At 47.6% G+C, this 21,032-nt stretch overlaps 1 protein-coding gene across 1 annotated transcript in view; it reads left to right on the top strand.

Moving 5' to 3' along the window:
- Nucleotides 1–6,233: 6,233 nt before the first annotated feature.
- The window catches only part of LOC141074882 (uncharacterized), a 78,090-nt gene continuing 63,291 nt past the window's right edge, over nucleotides 6,234–21,032 (top strand). The window contains exons 1-2 of the mRNA XM_073562191.1: nucleotides 6,234–6,356; nucleotides 6,665–6,769. Of these exons, the coding sequence (XP_073418292.1) occupies nucleotides 6,302–6,356; nucleotides 6,665–6,769 (160 nt within the window). The 5' untranslated portion in view covers nucleotides 6,234–6,301. The remainder of the gene's footprint in view (nucleotides 6,357–6,664; nucleotides 6,770–21,032) is intronic.

The following is a 21,032-nucleotide window of genomic DNA, read 5'->3' as shown; positions in this document are numbered from 1 at the left end:
GCCCTGATAGAGAAGTACCCACTGACTCCTGAGGTTTACCATAAAAAGGTCCGGAACCTCCAGCATAGCCTACATGACAGCTACAGTGATGTGGTGAATAGACTCAGAACCCACTTTGACCAGTGGATCCAAGGACTGTCAGTGGTCACCTTTGAGATGCTGCCGGACCTGATGATGCAAGACCAGTTCCTACATCTTTGCCCAGCTGAGGTGTGACAGTTCATGATGGACCGGGAGCCAAAAAAGCCCGGATAAAGCAGCGCAGATCGCCGACACCAACTGTAAACCGAAAGTGCGGAAGCCAGTCACCGCCAGCTGGAAAGGGGGTAAGCCATCAACCAACCCCAGTACCACTACCAGCCGACTCACTGGAGGCCCTGTCCCCTTTGCCAACACCAGGCCTACATCTGCTCCCCCGCAATTGTTATTTCTGCAATCGGACTGGACATCTCAGTGCCACTTGTACAGAGAAGCAGAAGAACACTTCCCAGCCAAAGCCTCAGGGCCTAATGCAGCAGTTCATTTGTTGGATGGGGCGGTTGGGAGGGCCTGTGAAAATTTACAGCATGTCACCGTGGGGAGCACTATTGCTATAGACCTCGAGGACACCGGGGCCGAACGAGCCCTCATCTGACCCAAACTGGCGGGCCCTGAAGAGATTATTCTGGGGAAAAACCCTGACTCTCACCAGGTTTGGAGGCATCTGCTTTCCCTTGCCCATGGCCTGTGTTTTTACAGATTGGGGTGCCGGGAGTGGGGTGAAGGAAGTGGTGTTGTCCAAAAACTTGCCCACCGATGTTTTGTCGATGACTGATTTGGGGAGGATGTTCGCGTATTATGGCCCTGACACCCCTCCCCAATCTGATGCTCAGGGTAGTACTAAGCTAATGATGTGAATTTGCATGCTTTACCTGATAAATTATCTGATAATGATTATGTATCTGAAGGTACAGGAATCCTCAGCCACGTCATGCTGTGGGGTAAGATGGCTGAGGAACCCCTAACAGGAGCAAGCGACAGTGCTAAGGGAAATGGGGAGAGGTACGAGAACCATGAGGAAGGTGATGCCGAGCAACTGACCAGTGCCACAGAGTAAGGTAACTGCCCCATATATAGCACTGCTCCTGAGGTATTGGGGGTGGATGGGGAGGTACTACCCATAGTCGAGCAGGCTGATGGGACTGTGGTAATCCCTGGGGAGACAGCCTATGTAGTCGCTGTCATCCCCAGTCAGAGTGCCCAGAATGTAGATAATGTCCTGCCTTCTGGACCCTCCTCAGTCAGAGGGATGACTGAACTAGAAACGGACCCAGAGCAGGTCCCAGATGGTTCCCGTGAAGAAGGGACTTTGATGTCACTTCTGGCTGCCTCCGGACAGGAGTTCCAGGCTGCTCTGCACTCAGATGCTAGCCTGGAGACACCTCATTGCATAGCTCCCAAAAGTCCCGATTCTCGTGCGACAGTCCCATTTCTGACCCCCCCCCACCCGCATCCTGCCCGGGACTCTATTTTTCCCACACTGCACTGAGCTGCCACGCCCCCCCATGCACCGACCCCATCTTCTCCCTCCAAGAGAGTCCCATTGCAGCTTGCAATGATGTCCTAGGTTGTTCTGTGGCTGTCCGCACAGGACCTGTGATGAGGTCACGTCTGCACTCTGCAGGACTCTGCTGTGCTGGTTGTCATGGTGCTGGATGAGGTGAAATTTCTGTGTGGGGTCAGGAGGGGGTTTACAGTGTGGATGTAGCAGAGCTGTTTGTGTACGAGGTGTACGGAGTGGAGCTGTGTGTGTACGAGGTGTACGGAGCCATGTGTGTACGAGCTGTATGGAGTGGAGCCTTGTGTGTACGAGGTGTATGGAGCGGAGCCACGTGTGTATGAGGTGTACGGAGCAGAGCCACATGTGTATGAGGTGTACGGAGCCATGTGTGTACGAGCTGTATGGAGTGGAGCCTTGTGTGTACGAGGTGTATGGAGCGGAGCCATGTGTGTATGAGGTGTACGGAGCAGAGCCACATGTGTATGAGGTGTACGGAGCAGAGCCGCGCGTGTACGAGGTGTACGAGCTGTATGGAGTGGAGCCATGCGTGTACTTGGTGTACAGAGTGGAGCTGTGTGTATGGGGTGTGTGGACCGGAGCCATGTGTGTGCGGAGTGGAGCCATGTGCGTACGGGATGTACGGAGTGGAGCCAAGTGTGTACGAGGCATACAAAGCGGGCTTTTCCCACGGACACAGGAGTACACGGTGGAGCCCTGAGGAGCACTTTAAAATTCGCACTTGACGTTTCACCGGAAGTGATGTGCTGAAAGCTGACCGGAAATTAGGTAATTTTATGAGGAGATTGTGACGGAACCATGGAGGCACTTCAGGGAATGCTTCAGTTCCATCACCATGTCCTCCTCCGACAGCATGGACAGCGGGATCGCCTTGGAATCGGGGATGCCGGCCATGTGAGCGGATCATGATATGTCCTGCATCAGGAGGCTCAGGTGGGCATTACAATGGGAGCCGGGCTGCTATAGTATCTTTATAGAATCTTACTTTCTTTATTTCTCTCTCTGTTTCTTTCTCTCTCTCTGTTCTTTCCTTCTCTCTATAATCTCTTTTTTCTTCCTCTCTCTGTTCTTCTTTCCCCTCTTTCTTTCTTATTCTTTCCCCTTTCTTTCTTTCTTTCTTTCTTTCTTTCCTGTCCCCTCTTTCTTTCTCTGTTCTTTCTTTCTCTTTGTCTCTGTTCTTTCTGTCCCCTCTTTCTCTCTAATCTTTCTTTTTTTTCAGTTAGTGTGGGTGGTCAGGAGCCGGAATCTCCAGGAGTGGACCCTCTGGACCATGGCACCGAGGGGCCCCGGGTGAGCTGCCAGGTGGAAGCGACCCTTATATAGGGACCGTTAGGAGCAGGCCCAGGGGTTCGAGTACCACGGTAGCCGGTACCGAGAGGGGCTGCTCAGGATAGACTGGAGTAGGACAGTGGGACTGAAGTGTAGATGACAGAACAGGGCTGGCACACAGAAGACAGGAATGGAGTAAGACTATAGACTGGAACGTGGAGAAACTCAAGTGTAGATGACAGGACAGAGTTGGAACACAGGAGACAGGAATAAAGGAGGACGGAAGGACTGGAGCAGGATGGAACTGGAACACCGGAGGCAGGACTGGAGTAGGACGGCAGGACTGGAACAAGAAAACCGGAGGCAGGACTGGAGTAGGACGGCAGGACTGGAACATGATGGAACAGGAACACCGGAGGCATGACTGGAGTAGGATGGCAGGACTGGAACAGGATGGAACATGAACACCGGAGGCAGGACTGGAGTAGGACGGCAGGGCTGGAACAGGATGGAACAGGAACACTGGAGGCAGGACTGGAGTAGGACAGCAGAACTGGAGCAGGATGGAGCAGGAACACCGGAGGCAGGAGACGGAGAAAACAGGAACAGTGGAGCTGGACTGAGAATAACTGTTAGCAAACACGGAAGACAGGCTGCGAGACTGCTGCAGGAAACACTGAGGACGGCACAGAGAGACTGTAGAGAGCACAGGAAGAATCAGGGCCCAGTGTGCAAGGTAACACAACGATCAGGCACCTCCCTCAGCGGGAAGCGGCCTGATATAGCCCCATCTGGTCTGCCATTGGTCCGAAGGTGCTTCTGGATCAGGGCACAGCCGGAGCACAAGAAGCAGCAGGGAGGCGCGGCCGCAGCCTATGGCGCATTGCATGCAGGGATGGCGTCGGCCGCGAGCCCGTCAGAGATGACCGCCGTCGCCATTGGGTGGAGAGAGGCTGCGGCGTGGGAGCGGAGGCCGGCTGCGACGTGGGAGCGGAGGCCGGCTGCGGCGTGGGAGCGGAGGCCTGGTGAGTATGACGGAGCGGTGTAACATTTTCATTCGCTCTCTGTTCTTTCTTTCCCCTCTCTCTTTCTGTTCTCTCGCTTTCTTTTTTCTTTACTTCTTTCTCTCTCTCTTTCCCCTCTTTCTTTCTCTCTCTCTGTTCTCTTTCTTTCTTTTGCTCTCCCTCTTTTCTTTTTTCTTTCCCCTCTTTCTTTCTCGCTCTCTAATCTTCCTTTCTCTTTCTCTGTTCTCTCTATCTGTTCTTTCTTTCCCCTCTTTCTCTCTCTGTTCTTTCTTTCGCTCTCTGTTCTTTTTCTCTCTCTCTGTTTTCTTTCTTTTCCTCAGTACCTGTCAGTGTACCCACAGTACCAGCCACTGTGCCCATAATGCCAGCCACTGTGCCCTCAGTACCAGTCAGTGTGATCGGCAGTGCTAAATGGGTGCGGTTGGGCGTGAACATGAGTGTAACTAGTTGTGAAATGGGTGTGGTTGGGGCATGGCCTAAAATTTGCTGCGGGAACGAGGGAGGTTGTACCAGGAGACAGTTCCTGGTAAATTCCAAAATGAATGGTTGAGGAAAAGACAGCTGGTCGTCCCCTACCAATTTAGGGGTGAGTTGTTACAGATTGCCTATGAGATTCCACTCGCTGGAGACTTGGGGATCAGCAAAACTAAGGCCCTGCTCTCTTAAGACTTCTATTGGCCCAAATTGGAGACAGATATAACAAACTACTGCCGCTCCTGTATCATCTGTCAAAGAGTGAGGAAGGCAGGGCCTGCTCTTAAGGTTCCCCTGACCTCTTTGCCTATTATAGAGGAGCCTTTCCAGAGGATCTCTGTGGACATTATGGGATCACTGGCCATACCCAGTAGTTCTGGAAAGCAGTACATCCTTACTGTGGTAGTCTATGCTACCCAGAGTGTTGTGAATTTTCTTTCTGGGCTCCCTCTGGTGGTTACTGGAGGTAGTGGAGCTGGTCATATTGACAGAGGCCTGCCACCTGATAATGATGATGATGATTGGAGATCTGGGGTTACAGATTGTAGTATTTAAGACAGCAGACTTCCTTCCTGTGCCTTCTGAGGTCTGATGTCTCCTGCTCTGTTCCTGCATGGTTCATTTGCTAATTTTTTGCATTTGATCTGGTTTTGTCTATCTCTGTTTTGTGCGGGTCATCTTGCTCCTGCTGGGGCTGTGTTGGTTCACCACCCATATGTTACTGCTTGTGTCAGTTTGTTCTGTCCCCTGTTATATTGGACTCTTTTTGCTGTGCTTCCAGTATATACCGGAGTGCAGATATAGTGGGGGCGAAGTCATGTGACTTCAGTGTTTTTTGTGCATCAGACGTGTTGGACTTTTTTCAGGGTTTTTTGTGTGATTGCAGACGGTATCTTTCCTTTCCTGTCCTGTCTAGTCAGTGTGGGCCCCATCATTTGCTCAGTCTATTTCTCTGCCTGCATTTGTGTTTTCATCTTGTCTCACCGACAAAATATGTTTGGGGGCTATCTATTCCTTTGGGGTCTGCTCCGGGGCAGTTTAGATTTCCCCTTTTCTTGCTTTAGGCTTAGTTAGCTCTCCGGCTGTGCCGAGGCATCTAGGGCATCGTAGGTACGCTCCACGGCTACTGCTAGTTGTGTGGATAGGATCAGGGGTCTGCATTCCGCTTAGTTACCAACCTCTCTGGTTTTCTGGTGGCTTAGCCTGATCCTGCTGTCCTCCTCGGTGACCCATTCATAACACCGGAGGCAGTAGCTCTGTCCTCAACTATGGCGGATACCTTGTTGGCCATCTTTTCACGAGTAGGATTTCCCTGGGAAATGCTTACTGACCAGGGGACTCAATAATAATAATCTTTGTTTTTAAATAGCGGTAACATATTCCACAGCGCTTTACAGTCTGCACACATTATCATTACTGTCCCCAATGGGGCTCACAATCTAAATTCTCTATCAGTATGTTTTTGGAATGTGGGCGGAAACCGGAGGAAACCCACACAAACACAGGGAGAACGTACAAACTTCTTGCAGATGTTGTCCTTGGTGGGATTTGAACCGAGAACTCCAGCACTGCAAGGCTGCAATGCTATGCTATCCACTGAGCCACCGTGCTGACTGAATTCATGTCCCTAATGGAAGCTCTCTGTAAGAAAATGCAGGTGAAGCGTCTAGTATCGAGCGCATATCTCCTCCAAACCAATAGTTTATGTGAGCGCTTCAACGGTACCCTCAAACAGATGCTAAAATTGCTGGTTGAGACCCAGGCTCTTGACAGGGGGCACTATGAACATCACTGTTATTATGGAGGGCACTGTGGTTACTAGTTTCCTTGTAGCTTTTCTTAGTTCTGTTGTTCTTCCTGTGATACTGACGAGTTTCGTTATGTGTCTCATCCTTGGCCGCTCATGTGTTTCGTCTTAGGTTTCTTTCTTGTCTTCAGCTTTTACTTTTCATTTCTGTTGAAGATCTGAGCATTCATGGCTGTTGTCTATGCCGACCTGAGATTTACCAGAGCCCTCAGGCAGGACCCAGGTCAGTAGGATCCACAATTTCCTTTGCTGAGTGACTGGTCCAGGAATCCGCTGTAACGTACAGAATTGGGTGGTTTCTAGTGGGTGTCAGAGGGGTCCGTAGAGACCTGTGCTCTGAGGAGTCAGATTATTAGGATATAGATGGGTCATTATATTCAGTAATAACCGTGCTCCTGACCACACATCATCTCCAGATAATAACAGGGGTCAGGGATTTCCCCGTCACTACAGTAAAGGGTTTCGTTCTCTAACATCACCTAGAACATTGGATTATGACACATGGCACCATCTTGGGTCTCACATTCACAGGCGTCACCAAGGAACAGGAGGATGAGAACTGCGCCATAACATATGAAAACGTGACCATCCCGAAAGCGAGGGATCAAACCCAATCACTGAGGACGTGTCCCAGAGGTAAGCGAAGCCAGAAACGTGTAACAAGAGAATAAAGCATAATAAACTACATAATTTACTGTAATCTGTATATAATATATACCGGACCTGTAATCTGCATATAATATACACCAGCCCTGCACAATGTACTGTACTCTGTATATAATATATAACGCACCTGCACACTGTACTCTGCATATAATATACCCCGGCCCAGTAATCTGTATATAATATACACCGGCCCTGTACACTATATATAATATACACCGGCCCTGCACACTGTACTGTATCTGTATATAATATACACCGGCCCTGTATATATCCTATACCACGAAAGGGGGGTGAAGGGACCATGCATACAGGATAGGGGGGTGAGGGGACCATGCATACCACGAAAAGGGGGTGAAGGGACCATGCATACCAGGATAGGGGGGTGAAGGGACCATGCATACCAGGATAGGGGGTGAGGGGGACCATGCAAACCACGATAGGGATGAGGGGGTGCCATGCATACCAGGATTGGGGGGTGAGGGAACCATGAATACCAGTATATGGATATGGGGGTACCAAACATGCCAGGATAGAGATGATGGGTGCAGCACATACCAGGATGGGAGACCATATACCAATAAAAATGCCTGCCACCTGGGCATAGAACGGGTTCATAGTTAGTATATATATAAATATATAGAATAAAAACCAGCAATTTAGCAGCTGCGTAGTGTAAAATCACTGTAGGAGCCGACAGGATAGAATACATGGATTACACTCAGTAAATACATACAGAATAGGTAGATATATAGATGTCTTTGACACATACATTTAGTACAGTACAGTACAGTGTGTGTGCAGCTTACTGCACATGTATCTAGTTAATAAAATATTATTTTTCTGAAATAAATGGTGTGGGCTCCAGTGTAATTTTCTTAACCAGCAGAGGGAAAGCCGATGGCTGGGGGCAGATGTTTATAGCCTGGGAATGGGGTAAGGCTATGTGCACACGGTGCGGATTCTGCTGCAGATCTGCAGCGGTTTTGGCTCTGCGGGTCCGCAGCAGATTTAGCTGCGTTGTACAGTACCATTGTTTTCAATGGTAAACTGGAAAACGCAGTGCACATGCTGGTTACAATCCGCAGCATGTAAATTCTTTGTGTGGAATTCGCTGCGGTTTCACACCTTATCCATTATGAGGTGTGAAACCGCACGGCTAAACCGCAGGTAAACCGCAGGACGTTTGACCTGCGGATTTACCTGTGTTTTTTACAAATCCGCGGGGACAAATCTGCAGCACCTAAAAACTACATGGGCACATAGCCTAATACCTATGGAGCTTCCCAGGCTATTAATTTCAGCTCACAGCTGTATAATTAGCCTTTACTGGCTATTAAAATGTGAGACCTAAAAAAAAAGACGTGGGGTCCCCCTATAATTAATAACCAGCAAAGGCTATGCAGACAGCTGCGGGCTGATGTTAATATCCTAGGAAGGGGCCATAGATACTGCCCCCATGCTTAAAACATTAACTCTCAGCATCCCCAGAAAAGGCGCATCTCTAAGATGCAAGTTGTGATAATAGCTTTCTCTTAATGATAATGAAACGCTGGGTGACTAGTTGTTTTTCAGTCATTGGGCAGGCAGGTCTTATATCCATCCATGCGCTTCATATATCCTCTCTCATTTGGTCTGCTGTAATAGTAGCATTTCATCAGATCCAGCCCTTTGCTAAAACACAGGTTTGTGGGACTACAAGACCCAGCAACCTCTGTCTGTGCGATTCACACCCGCCTCTCCATAAACCATTAGTTGGTACACCTCAATATGTATTTCATGTGTATATTTCTATACTATCTGTTCTGTTCTAACCTGTCAGTCACAGTACACGGTACACGAATTGTTGGCTTTTCCAAGGAGATCGGTGTGTAAAAATCGGACAGCGCTCGCATGGTCCGAGTGCTGTGTGATGTTTTTCTTCCACCCATTGACTTCTATTGCGGGATGAAATCTGATTTCTGATTACAATCAAAACATGCTGCAAGTTTTTTCCAGTCCGGTCGTGATCTGATCCGAGCTGGAAAAAAACCCGCAGATGAACCTCACAATCATAGAATAACATCGGCCCGAATTCAATCCAATTTTTTATCAGACTGCATTCGTCCGAATTAATTGCGAGAGGAAATGAGCCCTAACACTCAGCCCCCACACATAACAGCTGCCGAGTGGGCGTGGATCGCTGACCTAGATGGTGAGCGCTGACGACGCTATTATGATCCTAACCATCCCGCTGCTCTGCCTATTGAAACGTTCGCTGCAGAATCTCAAAGAAGAAGCTTTGCTTGCCAGGCAGGTGGCTATGGGGCGAGAATTTACCGTGGCTGATATCACACAGTCCAGCCTCAGGGTGGTGGACGTGTCGTGGTGGCGGCCGAAACCAAAGATTCAAATGGGCATGTTTTATCTGGCATTGTAAAAGGATGGGGAATATGGATTCCACTATCTGCCTAACTATTTGGCATAAGGGAGAGACCTCCCAAATGTTAAAGGAAAAACTGAAGCCAAAACGTTGAGTGTGATCATAGGCTAAAGGGGAGGTATCATTTTTTATTATTTTTAATTTGTGTTATATACATGTAATTATGAAGGAAAAGATGTTTCTTAGCATTTTTCCCTGTAAAAAAAACAATTTAGGTTTGGTTTGGCAAGTCTTCTTATAAATCCAGCACAGCAGTCTGACAACATTGCTCCCAGATACTCTATGTGAGTCAGAAAGGCTTGCGGCATGTTCTCCGTGCTGCTCCCATTTAGTCTCAGCTCTTTCCCATCCATTTCAGCTTTTTTCTCAGCCCCCAGACCGGTTTGTTGGGTCCAGCAGACAAATATTCGGCTTTCCCACTGACTTGCATTGGAATCGTCAATCATTACGAAAACACAGATATTAGAACTTATTTGTGCCGATTTTCCTGAATCCGAATATTTCACTATTCGATCATCGCTACTTAGGAAAACATAAATCCGGCATGAATAAAGCACACTTCGGATTTGTGATCGGAAACAAGAGCAAAATTTTATAAAATCGGAAAAAAACGGTAACGTTGGTTAAAAAATGCTGGAAAATATTTGCATTGCCACTAAAGTATTTTCAGCACTTGATAATGGTGGTGTTACACCGGTGTATCCTGAGTGTGGGACACGTGTTTGATGAGGGGAGGGGTTTGCAGAGCTCAGAGGTGCCGCGTTCTTGTATGTATGCACATTGCATCTATCCAATCAGGGCGCAGAAAACACCCACAATGTCCTGACACAACGGCTTGTGTCATTGGCTGCTGAAATCACATGTCCCTCTCCATGTAAAGAGCGGACATCTTGTTTTAGTGCCACTTTGGCACTGATACAGCACAGAGAGGCTGCTCCTGACGATGGCACTGTTAGCACCAAGATTTTAGCTTGTGTGGCGCCCCTGAGGGTCCAGTCGCCACAGAGGTACTGCACCTCCTCCTGAGGTGTGGTACCCCACTATCCAGGTAAGGTGGAGACACCTAACCACGCTCCAACACCTGCATCCCACACAACATAGTAGTGTAGCAAAGCACCCTTTGGTGGCTCCCTGCTTGGGACACGAAGCGTACTGGGAGGTGGGTGGAGCTGAGTTTACATAAAAAGAGCGGGAAGAGTATAGGATTTAGTCAGTCACAGGAGTCTGACGAGGTCAGTCTGTGAAAGGAGATCCCCTGAGTGGGATGGATGGAAGTGCTGCAGCCGACCTGAGTGACCTGGGTCCGCTGGCACAGGAAAGAGACATTGATGGAAAGCTTGACTCTCCATAAGAAGGAAAGGATTGATACGGAACATGAGGAGAATAAGAGAACAAGGACTAGGGTTAGAGGAGAACCCTTCCCAAGTTCTAAGCTCAAGGCCGGGGTCCGGTCCCCGAGGTTGTATGGATACTAATGGTCCTGTAGCAGACACTGGAGGAATAGAAGTAGTGACCACTTTATTCCCACACCAGACTTGAGGGCACAACAGCAACGTGTGTGAGCCGGGACTAGGTAGAAGGAGTCCCCGAAGCAGGCTACAGCTGTCTGCCGTACAAGTAGAATTCTTAGGAACATCTGACAGGAGGAACTCCAGTGTAACTCAGTACTGTGAGTACTTCACTAAAAGGCGCTAAGAGGGAGACGTTCAGAAAGGCACATATGTTGGCGGAGTGTTGGAAAGGAGTACTTCATCTTGCCTGGAAGTTGGCTGAGCTCCTGACCCGGAGGACACGGCACGGATGCGGGCAGCTGTACTACAACAGACTGTGAGTAAAGCTTTGGAACTACATGCCCTGGTGTCCTCCGCTTATTCCTGCGCCAGCCAGCCCGACACCGCTACATCCCTTGCGCCTGACACTACACCATCTAAGTGTCACTTCACCTACACCGCCCTGGGACTACTGCCCTGCCTGTGGAGGCCTATAACATCATTGCTGCACTACTACACCATCTGTCCCAGAGGATCTGTCTGCAGCGTCGGCTTAACATTTGCAGAACACCACAGGTGGCGTCACGAATCACTTATAAACTTTCACCACCATAAGCACACTGAAACAACCCCTTTTGCAATGGAGCCACAGACCGGGTCACTGCTGCCGTGACAACTGTTGAGAAGATCAACCGGCCCGGTACCGAGTACCCCACTGGCGAGTGAGGGCGCTCCACTTGTTATCTAGGCCGTTGTATATCAGTCAGATAGTGTAGGTTGATAGTGTCCAGTGTGGCTGTAAAATTTACATTCCAGCTTTTTTTTTTGGCCGTTACTGAGGTCCACAGGTAAAGCCGGCAGGGCACATGTCCTACAAGTGTGTTGTGCACTGCTTCTATTGTGCTCCATGCACGAGTCTAGCATTCTAAATCTTTTTTTTTTCTTCATATCTAACAAACATTAAAAAAATATATAATTTTTCTGCTGCAAAATGTTATACAGCTCGCCGTATCCCACGTTGTCATTTTGTGGTGGTGATCTCATATCACCACCACATATCATTGCTATGTGCAGATCTCACGCACATAACAATAACATTTTTATGTTGCTAAACGTTATAAAGTAAGGGACCTGACTTTAATATAGTTTGTAGCATCTAGTGTGTTATAGAGACCTGATCCATAGGCCACAAAAAAATCTTCTGTTCCTAGTGTCTTACAGTAGGGGACCTGACTTTCAAGTTGTTTGTACATATCTTCTTTGTCATACAGGCCTCATCCACACTCAAACAATTCTTTTTTTCTGTCACTAACACGATGCAGCACGCCATATTTCACTTTGGAATTTACTGTTTCTGAAATTCAGCTGTTTGCAGAGCTGGTGCAGAGTTTAAAATCTATATTTTGGTTGCTAATACTGTGCTCCTACCACACTATCTGAGCTACATGACTGGGAAAAAGCATAGTCATGGTGGAGGGGGAATTAGGATTGGTGATCAAGGTGTACATGGGGCAGGTGGTAATGTTTGTGAAAGCACTAGCGAAGCAACGTCACATCCTATGCAAAGACAACTTACAACTTCTGCTACTGGACAGGCTACTCCACTGCCATTCTTTGGCAGACATACAGCAGTAAGCCTTGTTGATGAGGCCCAGAAAGAGCATGTGCTCGAGCAGATGGCAAGCTCAGCTTCAAGTGGCCTCTCCTCTTCCTCCATATCAACATCACACCCAGTACAGTCCACAGAGGTGGAAACCAAATAACCCTTGCTTCCCCCCGTATCCCAATTCTCCAACCATACAACTGACTGTACAGAACCACAGATGGGTGTCTGAAGAGCTGTTTACATATTCTATGCCATGGACATCAAAAGTGTACTCAAAAGCTTCAGAGTCTGGAGTAGGAAATCTGCATCGACGCCCAAAATTATTTTAGCTTGGAAAAAAGGCAGCATCCTGACCCTCGTCATCAGACATTTATTACAGGGGGAAAGGTGATCCTGATGAGACTCAAATATCTGAGGCTCACGCGGACTGTACTGTGCTGTCAGGGCAGGAAGAAGAGGAGGGTGACTCCAACGGCAAGGAATGTGATAACACAGAGGATGATGAGAGGTGATAGATCCCAGTTGACATGGACATAGAGGCACACAGCTGAGTAAGTCATCTGAGGAGAAATGCGAGGAGGTTATGCTGCACCGTATGTCACAGACACGTAGTGGGCAATGCATCATCAGCCACAACTGTGGCTGTAGTCAGCAGCGTCCCCAGGTCAGCAGCTTGCAAGGGTGGCAAGGGTTGACAAGCCTGGGCCTTTTTTGACACTGCAAAGTATCAGAAAAAAATGAATAATCCCTAAAATTCTATGTACACTTCCAGTACTCGTGCTGCTCCATCCCCCATTAGGTTGGCGCAGTGAACACAGGAAGCCCCATGTGCAGGCACCAGCTCACAAACATCCCACTCGCAGCTGCACCAGCCCACTCTTTCTTGTTGGAATGTCCACTCGCTCCTCCCTGCAGGTAAACAAGCCTTGTGTAATGTGAGCTCCTGACCGGTTAATTCCGGCTTTGTTTAAAGCACGTTTCTTTGTTCATTCAAACTCGAATTAATAGCACAGAATAATCATAGGGACTGGACAAATATATTTCTGAAATTGGCATAATTGAAGTTATTCACAGCAGCGTTTTGTGACTTGTGTGTCCACCAGAAGCCGAGAAAAGGGTATTTGCCTCCCAGTCATACATAGATATATGGTGTTCGGTCTTGAATGAAAGAGAAATTCGTAAGCAAACATATGATACCCCTGTTGTCTCTCTGTGAGCTTCCCAGCCTGAGATATGGCCCGCAGAAGTTTTTTAATAACTTTCTAAAGGGTGCGTATCCAGCTTACCCTGTGAGGTCAGCAAGGGGGGAGACCCTTGGTATTGGGCAAAGTATAAAGCTCATTTGCCCGGAGAAGCAGCTAGCAGGAGGCTGTGCTTATGGACCATTAGTCCTTGGGAAGAGTCTCCTCCCCTCATCCACACATCATGCCACTGACTGAGATGTAGTAAGTTCTTATCTTAATCCTCTTTTATTTGTAACTGTTGTATCTACTGTATTCTGTCTTCTCTGTAATATCTTTTGTATTTTTGTAAACATGGCCTATATTTTCTAGAGTAATACTTTACAAATCTATAAAATGTACAAGTTTTGTTTTCCTTGCTCTATGAATGAACCGCCACGTCCTCCATGCTAAACTACGCTAACGTGTGGGCTCCTGACCCAATATAAGCTTTAGTATCAAATAGGATCTAGTGGTAGGAAAGTATTTTGGGGGATTTGGGAGACTACTTTTCCTAGGTGTAGTTCCCTGACTGACCTGAGGTAAGGTGGGCGCTAGAGAGCTGCAAGTTCCAAACCGGAACTGAGAGTGGGATAGACAAATCAATCTTTGACACAAAGGATGAGCTAACTCATGCAGTCTGCCAACCTTGCAAAAAAAAACTGAGTAGAGGTAAAAAGTGCAATAATTTGACTACTACATGTATGAACCTTCACATGCGCAATCAACATGCGTTACTCTGGAAATCCCACTGCGCTAAAATGTGAATCATCAGCTGCCCCATCTATGACATCTGCTGCTTCTTCCTTCTTTTCTGTTACTGTGCCAACTATTGAGAAGTAGTCTTCGACCACAGAACCTTGGAGTCTTTACCCGCTCCAGTTGTAACAGGTACCAGGGCTGTAGTCATGGCTGACGGTGATTGCTCTATCACACCCTGGTCTCCCGCCACATACACACAATGTCCCTTAAGCAGCGTACCTTTTTGTCCACTTTCTTGTCCATTAGGGTCCTCTCTGGTTTTCTGGGGATTTCGTTCTTGAAGTCCCATATAAAGGCAGACAGAGTCAAGTCCCAATTTAAGACAAAAATTTTTACTAAGTTCTTTTCTCAGCTCGTCCGGTCCACACTTAGGTACAGCACAAGATTCTTCACAAAGCATAGCATTTTCTTTCCCTGTGCTGTCCCTCACTTCTTTAGGAATATCGCAGGGTCGTACCATTGCCTCTGGTACTGAAGTGTTCTGTCTGACCAGTGTGACTATCTTTAGGATTTCCCTGTCCGTTTTGCCCTGGACATTTAGGTGTCTTCCTATGTAGCTGACTGCCACCATATTGAAGCTGCCCTGTATTCCTTCACCTTACCGGTGACCGTTGCTCCTAGGCCCTGGACGAGCTGGGCTCCTTTTCTTAAATGCTGCAGAGCACAACTGCCCTGTCCGGGCTCTCAGACTCTACTCACTAAAATCAGGAATACCATACAGCTTACCCCAGTTGACCCCTCCTATTTTAACTATTTCCTATTCAATTCTAAGTTCCTATTCCTATTGTTGTCCTACAATGCCCCCCTCTAGTGGGCTAATCCTACCACTACGTGTTCCCTATCTGCAAAATACAATATATATATATTCATGTATACACTGCCCTATACAACAGAATAACATATCAACATGCACATAAAGCAGCATTATAAAACATATAACAGAATAAATATACCAGCTCCTTAGGGATGTAGGATCACAGGCAAGGGGGAGTAGGCACAGCTAGTTCTTGAGCACCCCTTACATCCCTCCCTCCTTTAAACATGGTCATCCCTGACCATATAGTGTTGGTAGTATACATCTTTAATATTAACAATAAAATGCTCCACGCAGGAAGGCAAATGATTAAACAAAGTCTTCCAGCTCAGCAGTGGGTACCGGATATCACCCACCGCAGCCGCAGTCTTTTGGCTCACATGTCAACTTTTCCCATGGCAACTCTACAACAGGTGCCTGACTATAGTCCTCTAGTTGACACCTCAAGTCCAATGAGGCCCGGTCCCATCTGCTTACAGGACTTGAGCACACATACACTCCATGTTTCATTTCCACCCAGTCCATTTTGGATCATCTTTACCTACTCATCATGTCTTTAGTCCTTGGGGGCTTCCCCCCTCCCTCCTTTGCATTGAGTACTGCCCTTTCTACCGTATGCATGCTGCCTGTTCCTAGAAATAACTACAGGGCAAGCTCAAAACAGAGTCTATTACAGCAGCTGCACATGATCCGCTTATCAGTCCAAGGGCCCGTAACTCTGTAGGGTCAAAGTCCTGCCATCCATCAGGGTAAGTGCAACAAGTGCAAAAGAACTGGAATGAGTCAATGTTTCAACCGTGAACAGTACCGGTCACACTGCACCTGACTTTGGCGCTTCAGGGCTCTTTTGCCCACAGGGATGCGGAACAGTCCCAGTTTCTTATTGATCCGGTGCAACAGGCACAACTTTTGCAAAGGAGTATTATTTCGTAAACGGCATCCACTTGTCAGCGGCATGTGTCCAGTGCCGCACCACTCTACATCGGGCTCTGTGTCCGCGCTTCAACTCATGACAACTCTGCAGCCGCAGGTGTTGTGCACTGCAATGACAGAGAAGGGGCAGAACTGGGCGCGTACAGTGTCCAGAGAACAGGTTGCCAACTGTACCTGTCCCGGGCCCACACAGAGTTCCAGATCGTCTTCCTGCCGCAAGCTAACGGCCACGGCAAAATACCCGTCAGGGCCATCCTCCTTGAAGAAGTTTACACAGTCTCCTTCCCTCAGGGACCGCCCGTCCTTAATTGAAGTGGCATTCACATATATCTTCGTGTTGTTGCCAACCTCATGGATGAAACCATATCCATTGTCTGTGTCCGTATACTCCAGCTGCCTGCTGGTATGCCATCGGCCATGACACCCCCTCCTGTTCGGCACAGCTCTGCCCATACTTCCTTCTCCCACTGCTTTTTGTTCTCGATTACCCCCGTGATCCAGACGGCCTGTCTGGGAGATGCAAAGGGGCACCCCTGTCTCTTGATTAAAATGGGTCTTCCAGGCCAGGACTTCTCTTCCGTATGTTGCCATCTCCATTCAATACGGCCTATGCTGCTGCAGTAACACGTGCAGGAGTGGTCCATTGCTGCCGGTGCTATGTCTCGTAATGGCGCAGCGCAACTGACACCTGAGAGCGGTGCGGCCCCCTGCGTCAGGTTCATGATCTTAGCCTCTACGACCTGGGCCCTGTCAGGATCATCATAAATCATCCCTAAAGCATCAAAAAAAGCATCAACAGAAGAGTGTTCTGGGGCTAGTTTGGAAAAAGAGAATGCCCAAGTCTGAGGACCCCCACGTAATAGGGACATAGTTATACATACCTGCTGGGACTCATCCCCAGAAGACCGGGGTTGTAAAGTAAAAAATAATTTACAGCTCTCCCTAAATACCCTAAATTGATCCCTCTCCCCAAATATCTGTCAGGAAGTGCCACAACGGGTTTGGGGGTGATCAACTGTACGTCATTGGGTCCAGGAGACATAACTACTGTCTATAGCAGAGAACTTTGGGAACCACCCAGAGTACTAAACTGAGCCTACAACTGGGACAATGATGATTCTAGCCTCTGGTGATCCCTGGCCAGATCCTGAAGCATCTGGGTCAGATTTGTCACCTTATCACAGAGTGCACAAACTGGATGCATTGTTCATTGAGCAAAAAAGTATATGGCCAGAAGTAATGCGACGCTAGTCACTACTCACAGAAAGACCGTGAGGCAGAAGAGTCAGGCATTCCGGGGTCAATATCAAGAGAGTACATAGGTAACCAAGGGAAAAGATGAAGGTGTAAGTCAGGTCACAGTCCAGAGTCAATAGCAAGAGATAACAGATCAAAGCCAAAGGACAAGACAAAGGGATAGTCTGAGCACAGTCCAAAGGGTCAGGCAGCAGAAGAGCAGAGCTCAGAGCACCAAAATCAGGCTAACACTCACCAAGAAGCACAAACTACGTCTGGCAGGGATCAGGAGCAGACAGCTCAGTTAAGTAGCTGGGCAATCACCAGATCATCGAACACATGGGGAAAGTCCCACATCTCACAGTCACAGACTGGACAGCTGAACTGTTAATCAAGACACCGACAGCTCAGCAAGACCATCACTGGGTTGGACATCCAAGCTGTCAATCAAGGCAGAGACAACTCAGCAACATAGTTGGCATAGACCAGTGTTGTGATCGCCCTGGTGGCGTGGTTGAGGGTTCGGTGACCCCTCCTCAAGGGGGAGGTACTGTTGTGAGTTCATTTTCCCCTTCACTACTGAGGCCCGAGGAACTCCCTCTTCTGGTGAAGAAAGGTAGTGAGCCTGATTGTCAAACACCTGGGGCTGATGATGATGACTGGCTGAGTGGAGTTAATGACTGGATATAAGGCTGCCGAAGCCCTTCTGGCCTGCGGGTGATTTCTCTGTGGACTTCTAGGAAACCAGTCTGATTCCTGCTCATCTAAAGCTAAGATTTCTGCTTTGCCTTTTTGCATTAGTGTTTTGTTTTCCTTGCTTTTCTGGATTCTGCCATTCCCTGCTGGGGTTAGCTGAATCTCCTTTTGCCTGTTGCTCTGTCTTCAGAATATTCCTGAGTACTGACATAGCTTTTTTGAAGCCTAGCGTCTTCAGGGCCTTTTTTACTGTCAGTTTGTTGGCTCATATTTTCATAGGGTTTTTCACGGATTGCAGACAGCAGCCTTCCTGTCCTTTCCTATCTAAGCTAGCGTGGGCCCCATCTTTGCTCAGTCTATCTTTCTGTCTGTGTTTTGTTCTTTCTTCTTGCTTCACCGTCATTATATGTGGGGGGCTGCCTTTTACTTTGGGGTCTGCTCTGGGGCAGTTTAGATTTCCCTTTCTGTCTTTAGGCTATGTAGTCCTCCGGCTGTGATCGAGGGGCCTAGGGCATCGTAGGAGCCCCCCACGGCTACTGCTAGTTGTGTTGATAGGTTCAGGGGTCTGCAATCCGATAGCTGCCAACTTCTCTGGTTTTCTGGACTTAGCTAGCATTTCTATTTTTGCCTCCTATGGTGACTCAATCATAGCAGAATCACCCGCCATACCACAGATTCTAGGGTACTCAATTGCAGGAAAGAATTGTATAAAAAAAAAAAAATGGTGTGTATATTTTTTTCCTCTATATCTCTGAGGCCGTAGGGGGAATTTTTTTTTTTTTTCTCTCAATGGAGATAAAGCAATTGTCTGATCGTGTGGAGCAGCTCGCTGCGGAAGTGCGGGGAATTTCCGCCTACCTTGCTCATTCACATGCTGCTGAACCAAAGATTCCTACACCTGATGTATTTTTTGGGGATCGGTATAAATTTTTGAATTTCAAAAATAATTGTAAATTATTTTTTGCCTTGAAGCCTAACTCGTCAGGGAGCTCCGCGCAGCAGGTTAAAATTGTCATCTCTTTGCTGCGTGGCGATCCCCAGGATTGGGCGTTTTCTTTGAAACCAGATGATCCTATTCTGACTAATGTGAACACATTTTTTCAGGCCTTGGGGTTGTTGTATGACGAACCTAATGCCATTGATCAGGCTGAAAAGACCCTGCTGGCATTGAACCAGGGTCGTGATTCTGCAGAATTGTACTGTCAAAAATTCCGAAAGTGGGCAGTACTTACTACCTGGAATGATAATGCCTTGGCTGCTCTCTTTCGGAAGGGGTTGTCAGAAGCTGTAAAAGATAGTATGGTGGGATTTCCTGTTCCCTCTGGTCTGGACGATTCTATGTCTTTAGCCATTCAGGTTGATCGGCGTTTACGCGAACGCAGAGCTGCACGGGAGGTGTTGCCATCTGTTGAACAGATGTCTGAACCTATGCAATGTGATAGAGTTTTTTCCAGAGAGCAGCGTCAGGCGTTCAGAAGGCGTAATAAGTTGTGTTTTTTCTGTGGAGATGCCTCGCATATTATTTCTGTCTGTCCTAAACGCGAGAAACGCTTTGCACACACATTTTCTGTTGGTGGTGTTCAACCTAAGTTTCTTCTGGCTATTACTCTGATCTGCTCCCTGTCCACATTTTCTGCCAAGGCTTTTGTGGATTCGGGAGCAGCTCTAAACCTAATGGACTTGGATTTTGCTAAACGTTGTGGATTTCCGATGACACCTCTGCAGATGCCTATCCCTTTGAGGGGGATTGATGCTACTCCTTTGGCTAAAAATAAACCTCAGTTTTGGACCCAGGTGGTGATGCGGGTCGCCCCAGACCATCAAGAAAATTGCAGGTTTTTGGTGTTACATAATCTGCATGATACTATTGTTCTGGGGTTTCCCTGGTTACAAATTCATAATCCAGTTTTGGATTGGAAATCTGTGTCTGTGGTGAGTTGGGGTTGTCGGTGTGCCTTTAGTGAGGCTCCGGTGTTTTCCACCTCTCCTCAGTCGCATGATGTTCCTGATTATTTGGCGGACTTTTATGATGTATTTATTGAGAATGAGTCTGCGTCTCTGCCTCCTCATAGGAGTTATGACTGTGCTATTGAACTGAGCCCGGGGTGTAAATTTCCCAAGGGTCGGCTCTTCAATTTATCTGTACCCGAGCACGAGGCTATGCGATCCTATATTAAGGAGGCGTTGGAGAAGGGTCATATTAGACCATCCTCGTCACCCTTAGGTGCTGGGTTTTTTTTTGTAGCCAAAAAGGATGGATCAATAAGACCTTGTATTGATTATCGTGCCCTCAACAAAATTACTGTTACATATCAGTATCCGTTACCCCTGATTTCTGATCTATTCTCCAGAGTTAAAGGTGCTTGCTGGTTTACCAAGCTTGACCTCAGGGGGGCGTATAATCTTATTCGCATTAAGCATGGGGATGAATGGAAGACGGCGTTTAATACTCCGGAGGGACATTTTGAGTACCTGGTGATGCCTTTTGGGCTCACTAATGCCCCTTCTGTCTTCCAGTGCTTCATGAACGATATTTTCCGAGATTTTGTCGATACATTTTTGATTATCTATCTGGATGATATTTTGATCTTCTCCAAGGATTGGGATTCTCATGTGGAACATATTCGGACTGTGTTCCGGATCTTGAGGGAGAATTCCCTGTATGTCAAAGGATCTAAATGCCTTTTTGGAGTACAGAGGATTTCTTTTTTGGGATTTATTTTGTCCCCGTCAACTATTGAAATGGACCCGGCCAAGGTACAGGCCATTTACGATTGGGTTCGGCCCACTTCTTTGAAGGCCCTCCAGAAGTTTTTGGGTTTTGCTAATTTTTATCGGAAATTTATAGCAAAATTTTCTAGTATTGCCAAGCCATTGACTGATTTGACTAAGAAGGGTGCTGATGTGTTAAATTGGTCTCCGGAGGCTGTTTCTTCCTTTCAGGAGCTGAAGCGAAGATTCACCTCCGCCCCGGTTTTGCGGCAACCTGATGTCTCACTTCCGTTCCAGGTAGAGGTGGATGCTTCTGAGATTGGTGCAGGAGCTGTTTTGTCCCAA

Source organism: Dendrobates tinctorius, unplaced genomic scaffold, assembly GCF_039654945.1.
Source record: "Dendrobates tinctorius isolate UK_male_01 unplaced genomic scaffold, ASM3965494v1 ptg000342l, whole genome shotgun sequence".
Lineage (NCBI taxonomy): Eukaryota > Metazoa > Chordata > Amphibia > Anura > Dendrobatidae > Dendrobates > Dendrobates tinctorius.
This window is presented reverse-complemented; position numbering and strand designations above follow the sequence as displayed.